This window comes from Ranitomeya imitator, chromosome 8, assembly GCF_032444005.1.
Source record: "Ranitomeya imitator isolate aRanImi1 chromosome 8, aRanImi1.pri, whole genome shotgun sequence".
NCBI lineage: Eukaryota > Metazoa > Chordata > Amphibia > Anura > Dendrobatidae > Ranitomeya > Ranitomeya imitator.
Window position 1 is genome coordinate 62277406 of NC_091289.1, and position 24243 is coordinate 62301648.

Sequence of the window (24243 nt, forward strand, 5' to 3'; positions counted from 1 at the left end):
TGAAGATGGGAGGCCCCGGACCGCGACACCCATCGGACCGGACCGCCCCTGGGTGAGTATAATCTAACCTTTTTTTCCTCATCGTTCAGGATACATCAGGGGCTTATCTACAGCATTCCAGAATGCTGTAGATAAGCCCCTGATGCTGGTGGGCTTAGCTCAACTTCGATTTTGGGGGTGACAGGTTCCCTTTAAGGTGGGATCAAATAAAGTAGAGGCACGGTAATCAAATTTATAACTTTGAATGGGACACACAATGTAATAGTGACAGAGCTGAAGAAAATCTTTTCTTTCTGAGATTGCTACAGCTAGGTTCACACTGCGTTAGCAGCACCCGTTCAGCACATACGCTAACGGGCTGCTGCTAGCGCAAGTGCCGGCGTTACATCGCGCTAGCGCAGATGGAGCATCGGCTAGCTCTCTCTGCGCTAGTGGTGATGGACCAGGAAATGCTGCAGCCCGTGTCTCGGGGTCCGTCACTCAATGACGGCACATGGCTAGCGCACGCCCATTGTGGGAGTGCGCTAGCGATGCGTCCGACATTGCATTCAATGGCGGCGTTCCCGGACTACGTTACACCGTATTATGCCGCGGTGTAACCTAGTTTGTCTAACGGACGCCAGGCACGCAATGTGAACCTAGCCTAACTTCTTCGCAAAATCCAAATGTAAGTATTTATCCCCTAATGAGTTAATTTTCTGTAAGTCAAGTAGATGCTGTTAGTTTTCACTGGGGGCGTGTACTTCTTCCCCTGTATGAAGCTGACCATTTGAGGTGCTGTCATACAGCATGAAATTGGCCGGTCCTCTTTAAGCAAGCAACGTCTGTGGTATGAGGAAGGAATAAGGTCAATGTGAGGTGGCAGGCTTGTAGATGCGGGGACTATGACAGGGCTTCCTGTCTGGTGGCTAAAGAGGAGGAATAAATTAGGAAGGGAGGAGAGGTCTGCAGCATAAATTAGGTTTGAAGATGGTGTCCACGTGCTTCTGAGAGAACTGTGAAGTTTATTTTTTCACTTGAATTTCCAGTAAGATCAGTATCAAATATACCTCATGGGTAAAATCTATGAAGATATACTGTTTATTGACATTTCTTAGATGGGAGTGACAGTTGGTGCTTATAAAGCAGAATGTACGCATCTAGCTTCTCCTACCTCCATAGAATTGAAAAAAAAACTCCTTTCATCTCTGTAATTGGAAAGTATGTCTTCACTGAATACGGATTTTCTCTTCTCGTCCGACTACATGCACCATTCCCTCACACCTCCTCCAGTCTCTCTCCAGTCGTCACAACTCACCTAACTACAATTTTTAATCTCGCCCTCTCCTCTGGCATTTTTCCCTCCTCTTTCAAACACTCTATCATTACTCCATTACTAAAAAAAAACCACCCTTGATCCATCCTGCACAAACAACTACAGACTGGTCTCCAATCTCCCCTTCATCTCAAAACTCCTGGAGCGCCTAGTCTACTCCCGCCTTACCCGTAACCTCTCCACTCATTCCCTCCTAGACCCTTCACAGTCTGGTTTCCGCCCCCTACATTCGACAGAAACTGCACTCATTAAGGTGATCAATGACCTTCTGACAGCAAAACGTAATGGTGACCACTCTCTGCTCATTCTTCTCGATCTTTCTGCAGCTTTTGACACTGTTGACCACCCTCTCTTACTCTCTAGGCTCCAGTCACTAGGCATTAATGACACTGCTCTCTCCTGGTTCTCCTCCTATCTTTCTGACCGCTCCTTCAGTGTTCTGTTCTCTGGCTCCACTTCATCTCCTCTTCCTTTCGCTGTCGGGGTACCTCAGGGCTCAGTCCTTGGCCCCCTTCTCTTCTCCCTCTACACGGCCCCAATTGGACAGACCATCAACAGATTTGGCTTTCAGTACCATCTTTATGCTGATGACACACAACTATATACGTCATCCCCTGACCTTACTCCTGCTGTACTACAGAACGCCACTGACTGTCTGTCCGCAGTCTCTGACATCATGTCCGCTCTCTATCTGAAACTCAGCCTCTCCAAAACTGAACTTCTTCTGCTCCCGCCTTCTACTAACCTCCCTAAATCTGACATTTCCCTCTCCGTGGGTGGCACCATAATAACACCCCGGCAGCAGGCACGCTGTCTGGGTGTTATGTTTGACTCTGATCTCTCCTTCACCTCCCACATACAATCTCTTGCCCGCTCGTGCCGCTTACACCTAAAGAACATCTCTAGAATCTGCCCTTTTCTCACCATGGAAACAACAAAAACTCTCACTGTCGCCCTAATCCACTCCCGTCTGGACTACTGCAACGCTCTATTAATTGGTCTCCCCCTCACGCGACTTTCACCTCTCCAGTCTATCCTTAATGCGGCGGCCAGGGTTGTCCATCTGGCTAATCGTTACTCAGATGTGTCCGCTCTTCGCCAGTCGTTACATTGGCTGCCCATTCATTACAGGATACAATTCAAAGTACTTGTTCTCACCCACAAAGCTCTCCACAGTGCGGCACCCTCTTGCATCTCCTCCCTCATTTCTGTCTATCGGCCTAGCCGACCACTGCGCTCTGCAAATGACTTTACACTAACCTCTACACTAATCTGTACCTCCCACTCCCGGCTCCAAGACTTCTCCCGTGCTGCGCCAATCCTCTGGAATGCTCTACCCCAAGATATTAGGACCATCCACAACTTGCATAGTTTTAGGCGCTCGCTCAAAACTCATTTGTTCAGAGCGGCCTATCACGTTCCCTAATCAAACTCATTTTATGTTTGTGTGTGTAGCCCATTCAGTATCTCCATCTACCCCCCACTCCCTGAAGATGGCTGGACCATCATTGTAAATACATCATTGTAAATACACACCTGTACTTTGTATCTCCCCCACCTCATTGTAGATTGTAAGCTCTCACAAGCAGGGTCATCTTATATTATCTTATTTTGTCTTATTTTGCTTTATTACTGTATTGTTAACATTGTTACCTATGACTGTTGTTTGAAACTGTTATACTGTAAAGCGCTGCGACATCATTGAAGGTCCTTCACTCCCTGCATTCTTGGGAGCGGAGGCAGACGCTTGCACCGCTGAGAGCCAGGGTCCGTCGGAGGGGTGAGTATATCCATATTTTTTATTCTTTATTTTTTATATGAATATGGATCCCAGGGCCTGAAGGAGAGTCTCCTCTCCTCCAGACACTGGGAACCATACGCACCGCACACGCCGTATAAGATGACTGGGCGTATAAGATGACCCTTATCTTATACGGTGGTTATATCCCAAATTCCATATTTTATATGGAAAAGCTGGGGGTCGTCTTATACGCCCAGTCGTCTTATACGCCCAGTCGTCTTATACACAAGAAAATACAGTACTTAGTTTAACCTTGCAATTAACTTAACTATCGTAGTGCGCGATGGTGGTGGAGCAAGCAGCATAATCCAAATGAACCATGGTCACTTTGTTCTTTTGGTTGGCATGAGTTCCAAAGGATAGAATGCCACCAATAAGTCATGGCAAGACTTTGTACATTTTAATATCTGAAACCGTACCCTTTCTGTTCTCTAATAGGGTTGCTGTAGTCGGTAACGTGGATGCTGGAAAAAGCACACTCTTGGGAGTTTTGACTCATGGGGAACTTGACAATGGACGTGGCTTTGCCAGACAGAAGCTGTTTCGGCACAAACATGAGATTGAATCGGGTCGAACCAGCAGTGTAGGCAACGACATCTTGGGATTTGATAGCCATGGTCTTGTTGTCAATAAGCCAGACAGTCATGGTGGAAGCTTGGAATGGACCAAGATATGTGAGAAATCTTCGAAGATCATAACTTTCATTGATCTCGCTGGCCATGAGAAATACCTGAAGACAACAGTGTTTGGAATGACAGGTCATCTGCCAGACTTCTGTATGCTAATGGTGAGAATATAATATATTTTGTAAGGACTCTGCCATCATTCCTCCAGTATTCCTGCTAGAAATGTATGAATGAACTAGGTGTTTTGTTGAGGGTGTGTACCTTCCCAGAGTGTGGGTGCCTTTTTTTATTTTGGATGATTGTCTGAAGCGGGTGTTCTAAGAATACTTGGTTCCTGATCCACCAGTGTAAGTGGGCTGCCAATCATGTGACGAACCCGCAAACCGCTCGAAATGAGTTTTAAGTTAACTTGAAAATTGGCGTTCTTAGCAGCACGTCATCCCGTGTAAACCAGACGTGTGCTACCAAGAACGATGACAGTCAGCACATGGCACAATCGTATTAATGCTTGTTCTTTGCACCCAAAAATGCATTTGGCACCTCTACACAGTCTATTAAAGGGAGTCTTGTCACCCTCAGAGGGCAGCATGATGTAGAGGCAGAGACCCTGATTCTATCTGTGTTCTATCGGTGGCTGTTAGCAACCACAGGTTGGCAAATGTAAACCCATTCACGATCCATTCTGTGCTGCCAGTGGAACAGCAAAACACCGAGCTGTTAGAAAAGAGATGATCTAAAACTATTTTATGGGGACTACAGCAATACAGAATATTTAGGAAAGCAGGCGGGTGCTCCTAACGACCGCAGCTTGAATAATCAACAGGACATGTGCTGTTTCTTTATATGTCAGATTGCTAGACTTGGGATCAAAAGTTCTCCGATCTGACACTGGACAGCAATTTTGTGAAATTTCAGTAGAAATTTGAGTAGAACACAAGTTATCGTTTTTAAGTCTAACATGAAGCCTTCTACTATTAAAAGTGGCCAATGTATTTTTCTTCCTTTCCTCAGGTTGGCAGTAACGCTGGCATAGTGGGTATGACAAAGGAGCACTTGGGTTTGGCGCTGGCTTTGAACGTTCCAGTCTTTGTGGTGGTAACAAAGATTGACATGTGTCCGGCAAACATATTGCAAGGTAAAAATGAGAGGCATTCATCATATCCTACGTCGATTGTTAACAGTGGAGTCTTGCTTCACAACATCTGTTTGTCGCATTAGACATTATATTATTGTCATTATCAAGTTTAACATGTGGCGTTGACGTCCTCTGCTGGGTAATAAATGTGGCGTTGCCGTCCTCTGCTGGGTAATAAATGTGGCGTTGCTGTCCTCTGCTGGGTAATAAATGTGGCTTTGCTGTCCTCTGCTGGGTAATGAATGTGGCTTTGCTGTCCTCTGCTGGGTAATGAATGTGGCGTTACTGTCCTCTGCTGGGTAATAAATATGGCTTTGCTGTCCTCTGCTGGGTAATAAATGTGGCGTTACTGTCCTCTGCTGGGTAATAAATATGGCATTGTCGTCCTCATCTAGGTGAACACAATCTCCAGATTATTATACAATTCTGAATCCATTATGACATTGGCATGCAAATATCCTACTACCAAAGCGTTACGGAAATGTCCATACTACAGGGAACAAGTTGAAAATGTGATAGATTTTTTTTTTTTCCTACTAATATGAAAAAGTGAAATGTTTTGCTTATGTTAAGAAAGGTTATAAATACTTTTTTGGGGGTGACTTTGTAGAAACGCTGAAGCTGCTGCAGAGGCTGCTGAAGTCTCCTGGATGTAGAAAAATCCCAGTCTTGGTTCAAAACAAGGATGATGTCATTGTCACGGCTTCCAACTTCAGCTCCGAAAGGTACAACGCTCTCTTCTCAATAGATATTTGTTAGCTTAATATTAGGATGGGTAGATGGGATTATGACTATGTGACTGCCTCAGGCTTTGATGATCGCTGTATTCTCTGTACCACTGGATTCCTGTTAGGCCCTTTCACACTGTGTTCTGACACCTGTTTGTTGGTCCCGTTGGGGCTTACATCTGTGCCTCCCCCTTCATAAAACTACATTCAGGCACATGCACCAATGGAGCTATAGACTATAATGGAGTGAACGTGTGTTCTGCCATGCATAATATTTGGGACGTGCGCCTACTGGAGATGGACACCCGGACGCTGTCTACTATGTCTGGTGGTCCGCCTCCAGTAGGTGTGCACTCCTGAAAATGATGCACAACAGAGCGCATGTTTGCTATGTCTTGCACAGTATCTCTGATGCTGCTCCTAGTTTTTTTCGGTCTGCTGACTTGCACTTAAAAATACTGCAGCCAATCGATGAGCTCTTCTGATGTAGGCGGCACAAGTTGCTAAACTCGGTGATTGGTTGCAAGGATGTTGACATGATGTGAACAATGCCGTCCAACAGAAACCTGGACAGCTGGGGAGGCACTGTGCACACAGGGAAGAGTGACTAACCGCACTGCTGCCCATATACTATACCTGTGCTTTTAAAGTGAACCTGTCACCAGGTTTGGCTGATGAGAGATGCAGCCATCACTTTTCAGGGCTGATATACAGCATTCTATAATGCTGTATATCTTCCCCTAACCCGACCTGTAAGGCAAGAAAAATAACTTATTATACCCACCTGCGGGGCGGTCCAGTCTGAGGGCGTCATTGGTCTTGGGTCCGGTGCCTTCCATCTTTGTACGATCCCCCATCCTCCTGCTTGCTTCGTGTGGATGACGCGTCCCTTTGTCATCCACACAGTCTCCTCGGCACAGCCCTCCTGTGCAGGTGTACTTCTCTGTCCTATGGAGGGCAGACCAAAGTACTATAGTTTGCAGGCTTCGGGGCTCTTTGACCTTTCCCGACACCTGCGCACTTCAGTACTTTGCTCTGCCCTCAACAGGGCATAGAAGTGCGCTTGCGCATGAGTGCATTACTGAGGAGACGCGTCATCCACACGAAAGAAGCAGGAGGGCGGCATCGCAAGAAAGAAGGCGCCGGACCAAGAGCAGCGACACCCATCGGACCAGACCGCCCCGCAGATCAGTATAAGTTTTTTCTCTAGTCACCTTCCATGACAGCATACGGAGGTTGCCTCTTTGCCCTGATGGGGAACAGGAAATGAGGTGAGGTTAAAAGGCCCTCCCACTTAGCAGTGTCTTTCCTGTTCCCCATGGAACAGAGAGGTTCCGTGTGCTGTGGTAGCCGGCAACTACAGTACCTTTTCTACAGTTTGTCTATCCTAAGCCGGGCACCATGTGGTCGCGGTCCGCCTCCCCTTCTTGCTGCTCCTGTCGTTCCGCTCGGTGGTAACCTCGGGACCTCCTCCTGGCCTTCCCGCACTCCCTTGAGGGTAAAGCAGGCCAGTGATCCTGACCAGAGTTCTCCCTGAGCTCTCCGGTCTCCTCTCCCTCCTCGCGCCCAGCTGGCGTTGTGGAAGTGGTCGCGCGCATCACTTCCTGGTCAATCTGTTCCATGGAGCGCAATACTTCTGCCGGAGGCGCCTCGTGCAGGTTGCCGATCCTCTACTCTCTGACCAGGAAGGGAGGAGGGAACAGGATCATTGCTGGGGGGCAGGGGCCTACTTTTTTTAGTATAAAACCTGCCTGAAGACGTCGCAGGTAAGACTGTGCTTCGGTATGGAAGGCAATACCTGCCCTGCGGAGCCCAGCGCTTCCCCTGCCACAGTAAGTGTGCAGGGATTGGGCCCTTACATAGATAGCCTAAGGGGTCTCTCTTTTTTTCTGACACTACTCTCCCTCTCATTCCAGGGAGACAAGTCTACCCCTAAAACTGCTATAAAGACTGCAATATTAAATTGCCCTCGTTATGGGACAGAAAACTCTGCCAATCATGTACTGATAAAATAGTCCAACCAGAGCAACCCTCCCTATTGGAAGAGATCCACTCACTTATCAAGCAAGAAGTGCAGTCTTCCCTGGCAGCTTTCACCCCTTCCCCTCCACCACCTTCTCCAGGGAAGAAAAGGAAGATTCAGGTTGAGGACTCTGAATCAGAATCAGACCTCTCCTATGGTTCATCCTCTGGTAGACGAGAAGAACCCATGTCACCCATAGCCTCTGAAACTAGGAAATATCTTTTCCTCGGATTGGATTGAGGATCTAGTATCTTCAGTACGCAGCACTATGGGGTTGGAGGAAGAGTCAGAACCTCAGTCAATTCAGGACCAGGTGTTTGGCGGGATAACAAAGGGTAAACGAGTTCTCGGTACGCTCTAATATACTCGGCATGATCTCTCAAGAGTGGGAATCTCCGGAGAAACACCTTAGCATTCCCTCTGAGATGAAACACAGATTCCCCATAGAAGGTGATTCTGTTAAATGGGACGTTCCCAGGGTTGAATCACAGGTTGCAAGAGTTGCGAAAAGAACCGCCCTTCCTTTTGAAGATTCTTCTCAGTTGAAGGATCCAATGGACGGGAAAATTGAAAGTCTCTTGTAAAAAATCCTGGGATACTTCTACGGTAGCCTTAAAAGCTAACATTCCTTCAACCTGTGTAGCTAGAAGCCCTATCCCGCTGGTTAGGGGAGCTAGAGTCCCTTATATCTCAGGGTACCTCCAGAGGTGAACTGCTGGACTCTCTACCTAGCCTTCTTGGGGCTACTGGGTTTTTGACTGATGTCTCCATGGAAACCATCAGAGTTGCTGCTAGGTCCATGGTACAAACTAATTCGGCTAGGAGAGCTCACTGCCTCAAGATGTGGTCTGGTGACATCGCCTCCAAAGCCAAATTATGTGCTATACCCTTTAAAGGAGACTGTCTTTGGGCCTTCTCTAGATGAAATCTTGGAGAAGGCCACGGACAAGAAAAAAGCTCTTCCAGAACAAAAACCACCCTAAGAAAAGGTTTTTTCGTCCCTCACAACCCCAAGCCTCTCAGAAAGGAAAAGGCAAGACTGGGAGGTGGAGCTATCCAAAAGGTGGAGGAAAGAATATTCTTATCCCCCAATAGCAGCAGTAGTCTCAACAGGAGAAGCGTTGACTTCGACCCAGTGGGGGGGAGACTCTCAAAATTTTTCCTTCAGTGGCAAAATATCACCAGTTGCCCCTGGGTCCTCAATGTCATCAGAGAGGGCCTGTTAATAGAGTTCATCTCCTCACCTCCACTGGGTCTCAAGGTCACCTCCCTTACCTCCTTGAGAGACCAAACAACATTGCTAGTAGGTCTCAGAGACCTAACTATCTCAAGTTCCAGAATCAAAAAGAGGTCTAGGACATTACTCCTGACTATTTCTAGTACCCAAGTTTTCGGGCGAGTCTCGTATCATTATAAATTTGAAAGGACTCAACCAGCACGTAAAATACCGCAGGTTCAAAATGGAGTCGGTAAAATCGGCAAGTCCTCACTCCTTTATGTCTACTATTGACTTAAAGGACGCATACTCTCATATTCCAATTCACACGAGACACCAAAAATATCTCAGGTTTGCGGTACAGGGGAAACAACTGATAGAACATTATCAGTTCAACGTCCTCCCATTTGGAATCTCCTCTGCACCAAGAGTCTTTTCCAAGATAATGGCGGAGGTAGTGTCCTATATCCGGAACCAAGGCATCTGTATAGTGCCTTACCTGGACGAGACTTGCTAATAGTGGCCTCCACCAAGACAATCCTAGAATCTCACATATCAAAGACTCTTGATATTCTAACATCCCTGGGGTGGGTCCCGAATCTGAAGAAATCTCAGCTACGGCCCTCCAAATCTAGGAAATTCCTGGGGGTTCTTTTGGACTCCGCAAAACAAATTTCTTTTCTTTCAGAGGACCACTGTCTGACCTTGGTAACAAAGGTCAAGACATTCAGAGACACGAGATCTCCTACGCTCAGGGAGTACATGTCGCTTCTGCGTTCCATGACGGCCTGCATCCAATCGGTACCCTGGGCTCAGGCCCACTCTAGGATCCTTCAAGCTCATATTCTAGAGAATTGGAACGGCCATCCCAGCTCTTTAAACCAAAGGCTACACACGCCGGGTCGAGTCAGAGCCTCTGTGGATTAACCTAAAAAATCTCCACTAATGTCAGCTGGACTCAAGTTCAGCTGACTACAATCACAACAGATGCCAGCAAGAGGGGCTGGGGAGCGATGGTAAACAACATCCCTTTCCAAGGACTCTGGGACCAGACAACGAGCAGGAAGTCGTCCAACTACAGAGAACTAAAAGCTGTTGAGGAGACCCATCCAGCAGCAGGTCGACTTATCATGGGACAACATGTTCGAGTATATTCGGACAATATGACTGCAGTTGCTCATATCCGACACCAGGGCAGTACAAAGTTAAACAACTTAAAAATGTCTCCACCCGAATAAACTCTTGGGCAGAGAAATACCTGCTGTCTCTTCCACTTGAAAGGCTCGTCCAACACCCAGGCAGACTGAGTGCCAAGATATACAGCCAGGGAAATGGAGCCTGAACAGTCGAAGCTTCAAGATGCTTGTGGACAGATGGGGTCTGCCTGAAATCGACCTCTTCGCATCTCGTCAAAACACTCAGGTCGAAGCCTTCTTCTCTCTAAATCTCAGGGACGGCTCCAGAGGAGTAGATTCTCTAGCCCAGAAGTGAAATTTTCGACTGACCTATGCATTTCCACCAGTCCCGATTTTGGCGAAGTTTTTACATTAAATTCGAAAAGAACAAACTCCGACTATATTAGTAGCCCTGTTGTGGCCAAAAAGGAGTTGGAACAACCTGATCATCGATCTTCAAGTAGACGGCCCGATCCAATTGCCAGTAGAAAACAACCTACTCTTGCAAGGACCCATTTATCACCTGGATCCCCAGAATTGGAATCTAGCGGCATGGTTACTGAAGCCCGGGTGCTGAGAGCTAAAGGGCTATCGGACCCAGTAGTTGCTACACTTCAGAGATCAAGAAAACCAGTAACCAATGCTATCTATAATAAGGTTTGGAAGAAATTATCATTTTACTACTTTCCTAAGCTACCAGACACCCTCTGTCCAAATTTGTCGCAAATTCTAGATTTTCTACAGAAAGGCTTAGAGATAGGCCTCAAGCCTAGCACATTAAAAGTCCAGGTCTCCACCCTCAGTTCTATTTTCAACCGGGATCTGGCAGGTCATCCCTGGATTAAGAGGTTCATGACTTCAGCCTGCAGAATGAACCCTAAAACGCTGTCGGTGGATCCCTTATGGGACCTTAATTTAGTACTCCAGGGGCTTACAGGTCCACCATTTGAACCCTTATCATCTTGTTCTCCGCAAAATCTCATCTACAAAACAATCTTTCTGGTGGCTATAACCACGACAAGAAGAGTAGGAGAACTTCAAGCCCTATCAATAAGCGAGCCCTACTTGTCTATTAAGGATGACTCCATAGTACTTCGTCTCAACCCTTCCTTTCTTCCAAAGATAGTCTCCGAGTTCCATCGCTCTCAGGAAATTATTCTACCTTCTTTCTGCCAAAATCCAGCAAATACAAAAGAAGAAAGATTCCGTACTCTTGATGTCAGACGTATTGTACTACATTATTTAGAGCAAACCAGCTCTTGCAGAATCGACCAAAATCTATTTGTCCATCTCTCTAGGACAGTATAAAGGGAAAAAAGTAGCGAAAAGCACTATTTCTAACTGGATTAAGAGAGCTATAGCAGAAGCATATCTCGCTCAAGACAAAACTCCCCCAGTGGGGATCAAGACCCACTCAACTAGATCCACTTCAGTCTCCTGGGCAGAAAGAGCAGGTCCATAAGCAGAACAGATCTGCAGGGCAGCTACATGGTCTTCGTTACATACTTTCTCCAAGCATTATAGATTGGACATCTTGCCCAACAAAGATTTAGTCTTCGGCCGGAAAGTTCTCTAGGCCGTTGTCCCTCCCTAGCGCCAAATTAGTTTGTATTCCTCCATATGCCGTCGTGGAAGGTGATAGAGAAAATAGAATTAGACTTACCGGTAATTCGGTTTCTAGGAACCTTCCACGACGGCGCTAGTTCCCTTCCTGTATTCCTGGACTAAAATCTGGGATTCAAAGGTAAACCGGTGCTATGGTTTTCAGTTAAGTCACTGGTAAGTGGGAGGGCCTTTTAACCTCTCCTTATTTCCTGTTCCCCATCAGGGCAAACAGGCAACCTCCGTATGCCGTCGTGGAAGGTTCCTAGAAACCGAATTACCCGTAAGTCTAATTCTATTTTTTATTTCTTTTCCTTCTCTTGCAGGTCGGGTTGGGGGCACATATACAGCTTTATAGAATGCTGTATATCAGGCCTGAAAGGTGATGGCTTTATCTCTTATAGGCCAAACCTGGTAACAGGTTCCATTTAAAGGGGACAACCCCTTTTTAAAAATCTGATTTTTACTTTTTTTTAATTTAATTAAACTGCATTAAAAGATAAGTAACTGCACAAGTTTGTTGTTGGTGTTTGCTCATTATAGTAACACATTAATGGCTTGACTTTCTTTTACAGGATGTGTCCAATCTTTCAGATCTCAAATGTAACTGGGGAGAATCTGGACCTGCTGAAGATGTTCCTAAACTTGCTGTCTCCACGCACCAGCTCCAGGGAGGAAGAACCTGCAGAGTTCCAGATTGATGACACTTACTCAGTACCGGTAAGGTCAAAGAAGTGTCTGTTAAAAAAAAAAGACATCTGCCATAGTTTGGCAGCCTTGCACCAATAAATGACAACATGGCATACCTTGTGCAAATTGTGGAGAGGACGTTTGTCACAGAAGTTCTGAAAATGATAAACCTGTGTATTGGGTCTGGGTTCTTCAGGGGTATCGTGTTCTGCAATTTTTCTTAAAACCTCAATCTGTTTAGGGTGTAGGTACTGTGGTTTCTGGAACTACCCTAAGAGGCCTGATTAAGCTTAATGATCTGCTGCTTCTTGGTCCAGACCCACTGGGGAGCTTTACATCCATTGCAGTGAAGTCAATACATCGAAAGCGTATGCCTGTTAAAGAGGTGCGAGGTGGACAGACTGCATCCTTTGCTTTGAAAAAGGTAAGTGTTCTGTGAAGAAAGAAACAGTCCAAAATGTCTAATAAATCTATAGGCGGTCAGTAAATAATGTATTTCCTCTTCAGATTAAACGCTCTTCCATCAGGAAGGGCATGGTGATGGTTTCCCCGCGCCTTAATCCTCAGGCATCCTGGGAGTTTGAAGCGGAGATCTTGGTGCTGCATCATCCGACCACAATCAGCCCGCGATACCAGGCAATGGGTAAATACATTTCTTCTATCTTTTAACTAAAATATCAGTAGGTCCATATATTATGTATGTAAATCAGTCATAACTGAGGGCTCTTTCATATATGATCCCTAAGACCTGTGTTGGTCTTTCATTTCATTCCATTCATATCTAAAATTACTTGAATATGAATAAGGCTATTCTTTGTAGAATTTAAATTCAAGGTCACCTTTTATAAGATGTAAATGGCTGAAGAATAGGTTGAGTAATGCAGATACTGAAGTTTTAGGCAGGTGTGCAAAAAAGCTTCAAAGTGTGAATGCTTTCAAAAGTAGAAACAGGAACACATGGGCTACTTGCACAGTGAACAAGTCTGTATGATCATGTTCACACACCACCAAGAAACCTGAAGACACAAAAGAGAATAGTAAAACCAAAAACACTCAGTTTGAAAAAATGTTGCAGTAATCCGCAAGTGCTAGTAAAAGATGTAAAAAACAGGGTATTTGGTTGATACGTTTTTTGCAAAAAATGTATACTAAGCTGCTCTACCAATCTTCACGGTATACCCTTATCAGAGCAGTCCTAACTAATGTATGCAATCCCTATCTGATGTACCGTATATACTCGAGTATAAGCCGACCCGAGTATAAGCCGACCCCCCTAATTTTGCCACAAAAAACTGGGAAAACTTATTGACTCGAGTATAAGCCTAGGGTGGAAATGCAGCATTTACCGGTGAATTTCAAAAATAAAAATAGATCATTATTTCCCCATAGCTGTGCCATATAATGCTCTGCACCGTTCATATTTCCCCATAGGTGTGAACCATATAGTGCTCTGCACCGTTCATTGTGCCCCATAGATGTGCCATATACGGTGCTCTGCACCATTCACTGTGCCCCATAGCTGTGCCATATACGGTGCTCTGCACCGTTCACTGTGCCCCATAGCTGTGCTGTGCCATATACGGTGCTCTGCACCGTTCACTGTGCCCCATACATAGCTGTGCTGTGCCATATACGGTGCTCTGCACCGTTCACTGTGCCCCATAGCTGTGCTGTGCCATATACGGTGCTCTGCACCGTTCACTGTGCCCCATAGCTGTGCCATATACGGTGCTCTGCACCGTTCACTGTGCCCCATAGCTGTGCTGTGCCATATACGGTGCTCTGCACCGTTCACTGTGCCCCATACATAGCTGTGCTGTGCCATATACGGTGCTCTGCACCGTTCACTGTGCCCCATAGCTGTGCTGTGCCATATACGGTGCTCTGCACCGTTCACTGTGCCCCATAGCTGTGCTGTGCCATATACGGTGCTCTGCACCGTTCACTGTGCCCCATAGCTGTGCTGTGCCATATACGGTGCTCTGCACCGTTCACTGTGCCCCATAGCTGTGCTGTGCTGTGCCATATACGGTGCTCTGCACCGTTCACTGTACCCCATAGCTGTGCTGTGCCATATACGGTGCTCTGCACCGTTCACTGTGCCCCATAGCTGTGCTGTGCCATATACGGTGCTCTGCACCGTTCACTGTGCCCCATAGCTGTGCTGTGCCATATACGGTGCTCTGCACCGTTCACTGTACCCCATAGCTGTGCTGTGCCATATACGGTGCTCTGCACCGTTCACTGTACCCCATAGCTGTGCTGTGCCATATACAGTGCTCTGCACCGTTCACTGTGCCCCATAGCTGTGCTGTGCCATATACGGTGCTCTGCACCGTTCACTGTGCCCCATAGATGTTCCACATAAATTTGTGCCGCCGCTGCCGCAATAAAGAAAAAAAAACACATACTCACCTCCCTTGATTGCAGCTCCCGGCGTCTCGTTCCGGCGCCTCCATCTTCCCGGCGTCTCTGTTCTGACTGATCAGGCAGAGGGCGCCGCGCACACTGTATGCGTCATCGCGCCCTCTGCCTGAACAGTCAGAGAGCAGAGACGCCGGGAAGATGGAGGCGCCGGCCGGGAAGATGGATCGGCGCCCGGCGGCTGGAACGAGGACAGGTGAATATGCTATACTCACCTAGTCCTGGCGATCCTCGCGCTGTCCCCTCCTGTCTTCGGTGCCGCAGCTTCTTTCTCTATCAGCGGTCACCGGCACCGCTGATTAGAGAAATGAATAAGCGGCTCCGCCCCTATGGGAGGTGGAGCCGCTTATTCATTTCTGTAATGAGCGGTCCCACGTGACCGCTGAAGAGAGGAAGAAACTGCAGCGCCGAAGCCCGTGGGACGGCAGGGACAGCGCGAGGATCGCTGGGACTAGGTAAGTATACCCCAGCGCCCTCACCCCCTCACCCGCCGACCCCACCGCTACCGTGACTCGAGTATAAGCCGAGGGGGGCACTTTCAGCCCAAAAATTTGGGCTGAAAATCTCGGCTTATACTCGAGTATATACGGTATTTAAAAACCTGATCATCTGTATATAACCTGTGTGAACAGGGTTCAGAGAGGAAAAATCCATGTGTGCATACAGGGTAGAACAGCTTTTCTCTGAACCCTGTTCACACAGGTTATATACAGATGATCAGGTTTTTAAATACATCAGATAGGGATTGCATACATTAGTTAGGACTGCTCTGATAAGGGTATACCGTGAAGATGGTAGAGCAGCTTAGTATACATTTTTTGCAAAAAACGTATCAACCAAATACCCTGTTTTTTACATCTTTTACTAGCACTTGCGGATTACTGCAACATTTTTTCAAACTGAGTGTTTTTGGTTTTACTATTCTCTTTTGTGTCTTCTGCTTTCAAAAATAGCAGTGTTAATTCCATTTTGTTAAATGATAAAAACAAAGTAAATGAAAGATCTAAATCAAATTATTAATTGGTGTGACTGCTCTTTGCCTCAAAATTAGCATACAAACTTCTAGGTACACTTGTACAGTTTTTGCAAGAACTCTGCCAGGAGGTTGTTCCAAACTTGTTTAAGAACTAACCACAAATCTTCTGTCTCTTCATGTAATCCCAGACAAAGCCGATGATGAGATCAGGGCGCTGTTGGGGGATTATCATCACTTTCAGGCCTTCACATTGAAGATAATAATAATCATAATTTTTATTCCTATAGCTCCAAAATATTCTGCAACACTTTACATTTTAGAGGGGACATGTACAGACAATAGACATTACAGAATAACAATAAACACACAGATCAAAACACATACCAAGAGGAATGAGGGCCCTACTCGCAAGCTTAAAATCTATGAGGAAAAAGGGGAGACACGAAAGGTGGATGGTAACATTTGCTTTTGTTGTTTGGACCAGCCATAGTGTAGGAAATTGGGTGTTCATGTAATGCTGCATGAACCGGTTATCAGCCAGAATATGTAAAAGTTTGTTTCCTAATAACATTGGCTGTAGACTTTGTGCCGCTCACCTGCTGCAGAATACATTTGTAGCAAATCTGATGCCTCCCTGACAGTATTTGGTGATTGACAAGTATCTACCTGTATTTCTCAGTATTGAGGACATTCTTAATCGTGGCCAAATCCTCCAGCTCTAGTGGCTGAAATGCAGTCACAAACTTGCAAGCAGTCTCCACCATGCCTCACTGATTAATGTACCACTCTCCAGCACTTCAGTAATAAACTTTAGTTATAGGGAAATTTTTGAAAATTCGACTCCTCAATCCAGAGCACCTTGAAGCCAGTTTTCTGGACCCCGCTTCCTATGTTTTTAGATGAGTTACCGTACTTGGCCTTGATTACATGTCAAAGGCATGGCTTTTTGGCCACAGTTCTTTCATGAGCATCATTTCTAGCCAGACTTTTCAGAACTGTGGATGGGTGTAACGGTGTCTCAATAGTTCTTGCCAGTTCTGAGCTGATGGCACTGCTACAAATTTTCCAAATTTTAAGGGAAGTAAGCATGTTGTGTCTTTCATCAGCTGCAAGTTTTCTTGGCCGATCACTTAATCTATGGTCCTCAATGTTGCCCATTTTTTGGTGTTTCTTTGAAAGCGCTTGAACAGCACATCTTGAAACCCCAGAATACTTTGAAATCTTTGCCTGTGGGAGACCTTACTGATGCAGTGTAACTAACCTGTATCTTGGTGAAATGCTCAGTCTCGCTTAGGTGTATGACCTGTGACATGACCCTTTCTCCACAGCCTCTTTATTGTAGCAGAGATTAGGAATGCTAAGGAAGAGCGAAAATCGCAAAAGGGTCTTATCTGGTTAAATTAGATAAAATAATGAAATGTTTTGCTAACCTGATAATGTTGTGATCACACAACATTTTAAGTGAACATGTAATCCCAGCTGCAGCAGGTTCCAAGGACCAAGAAGAATTAGGTGGAATGGAAAAAGTGGAGAATTCCGTGCTGCAGGTAGAAGGTAATAAATCCAGGTCCACACTAGGATAATATGCAGTTTCTTTAGGTCTCTGCGTTTCGAAGTACCATACTTCTTTTTCAGCACAAACAAAAACATGGTATTTTTGAATCGCGTAGACATAACAAAGAAACTGCATATTGTCCTAGTGTGGACCTGGATTTATTACCTTCTACCTGTAGCGCTGAGTTCGCCACTTTTTCCTCTACACATAATTTTAGCAAAGTTTGGCTGTTTCTTACCTTCTGAGCCTCCTACACCGTTGGAGGCTCAGAAGGTAAGAAACAGCCAAACTTTCAACTTTCGGTTAATGACTATCTTTCAACCTACAGATGGAAATAATGACCATGATCACTTGAATGGTACAATTGTTTACTGATATACCTGACTATAAGGCTTTGTCCCTATGTTGCAGAATTGAAGCATAATTTTCTGCTTCAAATCCGCACAATAAGCTCACTGACACACAAAAAGGACTGAAATCCTCAAAATTAATACAAAAATTGCTGAAAAGAAGGCAGAGATGCTCACCTGCCCAGGCCTCAAAGCAAATGCACGATCAGGGTGCAGCGGACCCAACTAATTAAGGCAGAAACACAGGTGCAATACCAATGCACAAAAAATTCCAATCTGCATATAGCATTATTCACACACGAGTGATGCAAAGCATCCGGCTTACAGCCTATTACCAACGCCCATACTTTTAGATCAGGTGGGCTGCCCAGTGCCTCCCAAATGCATCCTGTGTGAATAGAGGCTACAAATACAGAGCCATATGGGCCCAACTGCACCCTGAAAAATACATTTTGAGGATTTCCTTCCTTTTTGTGTCAGTGAGTTTTTTGATGTTTAGTGTTAGGACTGGCAAATGTAAAAACCTGTGACGTGGGTTGCCAGTTTAAGTATTGTGGCCATAATATAACAAATACCTTACATATTTTGATATGTTTTTGTGCACTTTATCTATTTTTCAGGGTTCAGTTTGTAGCTTCTGTTCACACAGGATGCATTTGGGAGGCACTGGGCATTGGTAATAGGCTGTAAGCCAGATGCTCTGCATTACTCGTGTGTGAATAATGCTATATGCAGATTGGAATTTTTTGTACACTGGTATTGCACCTGTCTGCCTTAATTAGTTGGGTCGGCTGCACCCTGATAGTGCATTTGCTTTGAGGCCTGGGCAGGTGAGCATCAAGTCCACACACCCTTGGCAGGAAAAACACATGCAACATGCAAATGGGTGCGGAATTGCCACGATTTCGCAAAAATAATGAACATGCTGCGTTTTTTTCCGCGATGTTTTTGCCGCGGAAAAAAAACGCAACATGGGCACAACAATTGCAGAATACATTAGAACTGAATGGGATGCTGTTTGTAAGCGTTTTTAAGCGTTTCCGCCACGGAAAATTGCTGCAAAAACGCTTAAAAAAAAAAAACGCAACGTGGGCACATAGCCTAATCCTGCAAAATAACTGACTTAGTATAAATGTACTTTTATTTCATGCGGTTTTGAAGGTAAAGGGTTATCACAGGAAATTATTTTTATTAGATTTAGATTTCTCGTTTGTCCATTCACTTTGCATTTTACTGATGAAAAAAACACTTCTGTTTTTTAAAGCATTCTTACCACACAGTGTTTTTTTTCCATGCCTGCTTTAAACTTTTGCATGGAACTGTAGTTCCAATGGCTGTGAATGATGAAAACAATCTTTGGATCCAATACTATTAATCGCAAATGAATTCTGTTATGTTTCACTAACATTTATGTAGGTGTGTGTAATATATAATATGTATACTAATATATAGCACGTTATTCAGTAGTTTTATACTTTAAATCTTTTAGAAAATTAGATATACAAAGAAATGAATGACCTATTCTCTTTAGTACATTGTGGAAGTATTCGCCAAACTGCTACCATCCTGAGCATGAGCCGTGACTGCCTCCGTACTGGTGATAAAGCGACTGTTCACTTCAGATTCATCAAGACTCCTGAGTACTTGCATATAGACCAAAGGCTGGTTTTCAGAGAGGGCCGAACCAAAGCTGTGGGCACCATAACTAAGGTATTTTTTAGTTCCTTTTTTGTTAAAAGGTTCTATTTATCCTTAAAGCACTGGAGACTAGATCTGCTAAATAATGAAATTCACAGGCAATGTCTTGCGTCTATTAATTTCATGTTTTCTCATATTTTGGAAGCACTTTCTTGACAACCCAAGAATATTAATGAGCTAGAGACCTTTGCCCATGAGGGATAGTGTAAGATTGTCAGTTACGTTTCCAATAGCTGGTGTCTGGCTATGTGCATCACAATTTCATCAGGTTATAACAGCCAGAGGTTTTCTATTTACCAAAGACATTATGGAGTTTTGATTGAGAGCAGAGACTTTTAATCTAGCACTCGGCAACATTAATGCTCAGTGCTTCAAATCTCTAGTAAATTAGGACATGTAGTTGTTTGAAACACGTTTGATGTTTAATTGATCTTTATAATATAGTTGAAGTGCTGAGAATGACCGTGGCAGTGCGCCAGAGTAAAGGTTGCTCTTCTCAATATGATTGGCATGAAGGGGTGGAATAATTGTGTAACTGCAGGCGCTATGAGAGGTGGCATTTTATAAAATATATTATTTATATATATATATATATATATATATATATATATATATATATATATATATATATATGTGTATATATATATATATATATATATATATATATATATGTATATATATATATATATATAAATTTTTTTTTTTTTTTTTTTTTTTTTTAGTTAATAAATGACCACGTACAGATCTGCATGTTTAGTCACACACTGTATTATTCGCATAATTGTCAAATTTGTGGCTTTTTGTTTTTAATTCTATAATAGAAATGGGATATGAGAACTGTAATTGTTTTGTCATCGCTAGTTGTTACAGAGCACAAACAACTTACCGATGAACTCAAAACCACAGCAAGTAAAGATGCAGTCCACCAAAAAGAGCCCACTTGGAAAAAGAGATGAAACCAGCCCAGGAACAGCAGTAACCGATGAGGTTTCTCCGACAGCAAATGCTGCAGCCACTGCAGTAGCGGCCTCACTACAAGCACAGGTACAAGGGAAAAAAAACACTTATCCGTTCCTTGAGCAGCACTACATTTCTAAGCATGCTAGAAATTGGAAGCAATTGATAATGTTTATGAAATGATTGGAATATTTTCAGATCTACTACTCCCCATTTCTTAAAAGAATGGGCAGAGTATTCTGGGAGTGCCTGGGGCTGATTTGATACCAGGAACGTTATTACATTTTGGGACTGAATTCTAGACACAATAAATAGTTCAGATCTGCGTGTGTGTGTATGCCTCTTAACTGATGCGGCACAATGTACTCTAGCGCACTTTAAGTTTAAAGGAATGTCAGCAGGTTTTGCTGTGTAATCTGAGAGCATTATAATATAGGGAAAGAAAGCCTGATTCCATCTATGTATCACTTACTGGGCTGCTTAGGGTAGTTTTGCTGGAATCTCTGTTTTATCTATTGTAGGTGTAGCAGTGTGGGTTATATAGATGAGCCTGCCTGCTCTGCACGTGAGATCTAGACCTGCAGTGATCTCCTGCTGATAAAACACAGCGTAATAAGTGACACACATCCCTGGAATCACTCTCTTGTCCTGTATTATATCACACACACACAGATGAAATGTTGATTAAATGGCACTTTTGTTCATGGAATAACAACTATGACTGACATTTATATTGGGAAATACATAAAGGCATCTTCCAGACATCTTAGGAGGCACAAAACATGGATTATGATCCAGACTCATGTCTGGTGAGCTGCTGGTTTTTCTTTGCTTACGTGAACTTGTTACATTATAACACTTGTATTTCCAGCCAAAGACCGGAGGAGGAGGCCGACGTCGTGGTGGACAGAGGCATAAAGTGAAGTCCCAGGGGACATGTGCCCCAGCAGGGGGTTGTTAGATATGACTGCTCAACTCCTGTGTGGTCCAACAGCCCCAATCACTGTTTAATGGAAAGAAGCAGACCCTCCCGGCTCTCCTGCGGTTCCATCTACATCAGTCCAGTGAAGCCCCACGGATTACTGTTTATCAGCGGCGATCCTAGCAGCCGTTCACAGTAGTTTCATCAGTTTTGTGTCCTGACTTGCTCTTGACTGGCTTCACGATGATCTGAAGAGCACATTATTTTCATGCTCAACCGGATTGTAGCTGTAACTCAATTCAATGGGAATTTTAAAGTGGTCTTAATGTGTTTTTTATTTTTAAAATGTCCTTTCCTTGAGAAGTCAATAATTTACCCCATGTAAAATGGGAGGAGAGAAGTCTAATGCGATCATGTAGCAAAACCTTCCAACTCAATCACCTATTTCAAAGTTTCTGTATCCCAACATTTCCAAGCAAGAGACTTTCAATACATTATTTAAGACAAATATGAGTTTTAATTTAATCTTGTGCCTCTTTACGTATCCTCCAAATTGGACTGTACATTGCTCCTCAGTAAGAGTAACACAAGACGGCAGAGGTTACTGCTGAACACCCATTTCTCCACTTGTGGCATGTCGTACCATTTGCGATGTCTTATTTTTAAGGCTAAACTGTAAAAACAAATTCTTTTAAGTCCCAGTCAGGTAAGCTGTATTTATTTGTAATCTGTTTCTTATGTGGTATTGCAAGAAGGAGAATTGAAATACATCAGTGTTTAAAGGGGTTATCTAAGCATACTCCCCTGTCCGATCTGATACTGGTCATGGAGCGGCACTGGTGACCACAGGACAGTATGGTAGTCAGGACACCCACCCAGCAAGTACTGTGCACTCACCCTGGCCCAAATAACAGATGATATGGGTGGGTGCTGCTGTACCGCCCCAACGGTCTTCTCTCCACACCCAGATAAGATGGGGACGTAGGGAACATTGAACATGATCTATTCATTTTCCTCACATCTAGGGGTCTAGACAGATTGATCTAGTCATCACAAGGGACTTGTAAAAATAGGGATTTTGCAAAACTTTCAGCCCATTTTAATATTCTAATTTTTAAACTCTTTTTTGAGTGTGAGGCATTAATTCACTGGTTGGCCACAGAAAAGATATGTATGGAAGCAGTCCTGCTGCAAAATATATGGGATGGGGCTGCCAAATCTGGTAGACCAAAAAAAACGGGGGATGGCGAGGGAGACGAGCACACATAGAGGGATATTGACGGGTACAGATGAGAAGGGAGTCATGGAGTTGCTGACCTGGAAGGGTTGTGATTGTCACCACTCCAATGGCCCACGAATATTACAGCTGCCGCAGTCCCGTCGGCAATTGAAGGTGAATCCTTTTTTGCAGATCAATCAGTAGGAAAAGGAGACTGACGTTTCAGACTAGACCGCGCTGCTGTATAAAGCACAAGATGGTGCTATGTAGTTTTGTTTTTTAAAAAGAGATCGGTGCGAGCACGAAACGCATATTAATAGAAACTCCGAAATTGCTATTCCTCTGTTGGTCTGCTGTTTATACAGCAGCACGGTGTACTGACACATCAAATCTCACGTCTGACAACCATTCCATAGGTTTCTCAGCAAACATTTGTAGAACTGCTGCTCCAATGAAATGAATGGAGCCAAGCTGCAATACAAAGTGTGGACAGCTGTGGCGCTGTTTCCTTTATACTTCACTGATGATAGAATCTACAGTAGTTCTTCGATGTCACATTATATCTTAGGAATAATCAGTCCCTAGGCTTCTGGGTTTGTTAGGTTTTTTTTTTTTTTTTTTTGGGGGGGGGGGGGGGGGGGTTATACCCTCAAACAAAGCAGTGATATATGCCGCTCTCTTATGCTTTTCGTTAAAGGGGTTGCATAAGATTAGAGAAGGGGCCTTTCTTTTTTTTCTTAAATAACTTTTTTTTTTCCCATGGTCCTTGTCTGGTGCTTTCTGGGTTAAAAATAAATAAATTTTATTTTTGTTATTTTCAAAAAGGTGGTAATAATTGTAAAACCCACAAGTTTTATTTTTTCCATGATCCAATTTGTCTGATACACATTTTTATTTGTCATCATTTATTTAGAGGTTTTTTTTTTGTGTTGAATCAACTCATTGTTAAACAGGGAGAAACCGTTTAATATTTCTGTATATAGCTATGTTTGCACTAGCGTTCTGTCCCGGTGGGCCGGCATCTTGATCCCAAGATTTATAATGCACTGGTTTAAAAGGAAGTTGCCCGTTCATGCCGCACATCTGTGTGTTTAGCTTTGCAGTCGACGTGAATGTGGCTGAGTAGCAATACCAGACAAAGCCCATGGGCACAATTGCACCTTTCTGATGAGGAAAAAAAAAATCAGATCCTTTTGACTAATCCTGAACGGCCACTTAAATATTTGTCATGCCACTTCTAAGAAAACAAAAATAGTGCCCCTTTTATATTTATTATAGTAACATAATATTGTTTGCACCATTTGGACAAGTTGTTTTAACTTTGCAAATTTTCAATCTGTCATTATTGGTTAAAAAACATTGTTTTCAGTCTTTACCAAACTCGTGTCCTTTCTTTTTAAAGATTTGTCTTCAGTGCTGAAAATATGTTGCCACTCATTTAAACCCATGGTGAAGCAGATTAATTTATCAAAAATGGCACTTGTAATCATTAAATCTGTTTCCATATATGTTTGACTGAACATATCGTCCTTCTTCCCAGTACCTGATTTAATGGATTTGTAACTGATTTATTATCTTACAGGGTATATCCTGGTGGTTATGTGTCGATTTAGATGTTTGTCAATTCACTTCAATAGAGAGAAGCCAAGCTTGTGTAGTTGGCACTTTACCACTTGTGTGCACTTCACATGAATGTGGTCACTAAACTGCTTACTCAAACCTTCAAGACCATGAATTATCACAGGATTTATTGTGTTTCTAAGGCTGCCACACCTTTATTCCTCCATCTCAATTGCAATTTTCATCATATTTAAAGGGGCTATCCGGGATC

General features: G+C 44.0%; 1 protein-coding gene across 1 annotated transcript in view; it reads left to right on the forward strand.

Moving 5' to 3' along the window:
• The window catches only part of GTPBP1 (GTP binding protein 1), a 58646-nt gene extending 34726 nt beyond the window's left edge, over positions 1–23920 (forward strand). The window contains exons 4-12 of the mRNA XM_069737025.1: positions 3555–3903; positions 4754–4877; positions 5488–5602; positions 12197–12341; positions 12553–12735; positions 12819–12954; positions 19148–19326; positions 20176–20358; positions 21143–23920. Coding sequence (XP_069593126.1) covers positions 3555–3903; positions 4754–4877; positions 5488–5602; positions 12197–12341; positions 12553–12735; positions 12819–12954; positions 19148–19326; positions 20176–20358; positions 21143–21232 — 1504 coding nt within the window. The 3' untranslated portion in view covers positions 21233–23920. The remainder of the gene's footprint in view (positions 1–3554; positions 3904–4753; positions 4878–5487; positions 5603–12196; positions 12342–12552; positions 12736–12818; positions 12955–19147; positions 19327–20175; positions 20359–21142) is intronic.
• Positions 23921–24243: the final 323 nt, after the last annotated feature.